Source organism: Penaeus japonicus, unplaced genomic scaffold (assembly GCF_977035675.1).
Source record: "Penaeus japonicus unplaced genomic scaffold, GWHDUDI00000001_assembly GWHDUDI00000008, whole genome shotgun sequence".
Taxonomy (NCBI): Eukaryota; Metazoa; Arthropoda; class Malacostraca; order Decapoda; family Penaeidae; genus Penaeus; species Penaeus japonicus.
This window is the reverse complement of record NW_028234410.1, coordinates 32,129,079-32,131,578: the sequence shown is the minus strand read 5'-3', so window position 1 is coordinate 32,131,578 and position 2,500 is coordinate 32,129,079. Positions and strand designations below refer to the sequence as shown.

General features: G+C 33.2%; 1 protein-coding gene across 1 annotated transcript in view; it reads left to right on the top strand.

The window, feature by feature from the left end:
- The window catches only part of Ca-beta (Calcium channel protein beta subunit), a 179,143-nt gene that overhangs the window by 164,970 nt on the left and 11,673 nt on the right, over positions 1–2,500 (top strand). Inside the window, exon 9 of the mRNA XM_086538859.1 lies at positions 77–245. Coding sequence (XP_086394985.1) covers positions 77–245 — 169 coding nt within the window. The remainder of the gene's footprint in view (positions 1–76; positions 246–2,500) is intronic.

The following is a 2,500-nucleotide window of genomic DNA, read 5'->3' as shown; positions in this document are numbered from 1 at the left end:
CCATAAATGCATCACTGAATCCAAAATTATGCAATGATATCCCAACATTTTAATCACTTACTTCATAATTTTGCAGCTTGAGGACGCATGTGAACATATAGCAGAGTATCTCGATGCCTACTGGCAAGCAACGCACCCTCCGTTACCTCCACCTCAGATCCAGAGACCAATCCCATCACCACATACAAGTCCACGGTCTAACCATGCGCAAGGAAGCCTCATGCGAACTAATTCAACACCTCCAGGTTAGTGCAGGTTTTGTCACTTGGTGAAGGAACATGGAATGAGGGTCTCGTGGTCTTGCAGTCTTGCGGGCTTGCGAATGTCATTTTTATAAGAAGTTTGAGAGTACACCGGTACTTGTTGTTTTAAAGATTACATGTGCTTTTGGTCAAGGCATTTAGCTTTGTTATGTAAAAGGAGTCTGTCTGTATTTGGGTGTAAATCATAGCCAGGATTTGGAAGATGTACTTTTACGTGATAATTGTCTTTATGTTACTTGTTATTTCATGTTATTTTCTTTTTTGTGACCCAGAGTTTGATACTTGCAAGAATTTTGGGTAGTGTCACCCATTTCTAGACAATGAAAATAAGTTTTTGAAGAAAAATTGTCATTGTCATCATTACTCACTTCTGCTCTTTCCAAAATGATGATCATCCTCAAAAAAAGAAAAAAAAAAAGAAAAATTATCATCCTATTTTCATAGACACAATTTAAAAAATAGTATTAGTATTAGTGTTAGTATATTCTTGTTTGGTGATGTCTGAAAGTCCATTCCCTTCATTTTATTTCTGGAAGTGAGAAGAAAATAACATTTATTTTCCATAAAGTTATAGCAGTTAGGTACAGATATATACATATATATATATTTAGAAGGAAATTTAAGAGATATCAAGAAAAATACAATGCAGTAGGAATTTTTTAAATCATTTATTCATAGAGATCTCTTTTCCTTTCTCATAGCCGAGTAGTCTTTTCCCTTGTGTCATGCGAGAAAGAAGCTAGTAGGAGTATGACAGGAACTTAAGACCATTGTGTATAGTGGTACATTCCAGGAATTTATTTCCAGTACAGCTGAGATGGAACTAGTCATTGCATCACGATCCATTTGGTAATAAGGAATTTCAAAGATCATTTTCAAGGGAGTGTGATCTATTGAGATTGAACAAGATTTTTTAGGAAACTAAAGGAAAGAAAGAATGTGGGAGAATGCTACAGGCTTGTGATGATCATTAAGAGATTACATAGTAGAAATGAGCATGTCACAAGATTTCATGTCATAGCATTGAAAAACAGTGTCTTAATGCAAGAGCAGTCCTTGGATCCATTTTCTTTGATAAGGATGGTCAAGGTCCATTGAAGTGATGCAGTTCATAACATGATCAGATATCTTTTGGAGAAACTTTTCTTGAACATTCCCAAATTAGATGATGAAAGCACAGTATAATTTTGATTTTAATGATGTTTTTACCTTTGAAGTCTTTTTCTCTTCTTTTTATTATTATTATTTTTTGAACAGTTGGAATTGTATTGATTTTGTCCTATTGTTATCCTCTTAATGAACAGGGCTTTGTCCTCATATTCATTTATGATTTTTTAAATGAATTTTTTGGAAACACGAGACATTCATCATTTGACCACCTTAAAGCTGTAGAAGTGAATCACTTGATTGATTTAGATTTTCTGTAGATAGGTGGACTTTTTGTAGTATCAAAATCAAAAGTGAGATAATTTTGACTAGATATTTTTTAACACTATGAACATAAATAACAGATGAGAAATATTTGACATTTTTGATGCAAAGTTACTAACTCAATATCTTCATACACAAAGTACCAAAGACTTATAAAACAGATTCAAAAACTTGCTTTATTTACAGATATTAAAGGGAAGAAAAATGGGAAATAGGTGAGGAGCTGTATTTAGGTGTTGATCTGGAGTAACATGTATTCAGGTGCTTATGTAATAGTAACATGTACAAAAGCTTATGTATTCCATGTTGTGGCAAGATGTACAGGTCCTGCGTTATAAGAGCTATGACCGTTATTAATCCTAAAGGTGCTTTTAGCAGAATAATCAGCTGTAGGGTGTATATATATTTATATCTATATGTAATATATGGCCTAAGTCATCTCAGTCAAAGAAGAATGGCATTACCAGCGATTCACATCATAAACACCTTTTAGATTAGTACCAACTCTCCATATTTGTGCCTAGTAGGGAACAGATAATGTGTTATTTTAATGTAGTTTGTTCACAACCTGTATTCATTCATCATATAATGTTGTGGAGAGACTGCTCTGCTAAGTTATACAAGAAAGGCCATTTACTTCCCCTGATAAATTACATTTCTCCCAAAAATTAAGTATTCTTTTATCAAGTTGTTAACTATTAGTGCTTTAGATGTTGGTGCTAACAATTGATGAATGTAATAATTTAGGTGGTAGTTTTGCTAAATGAGACATTTTGTCTTTCATGAGAGAGTTGGATATATATATA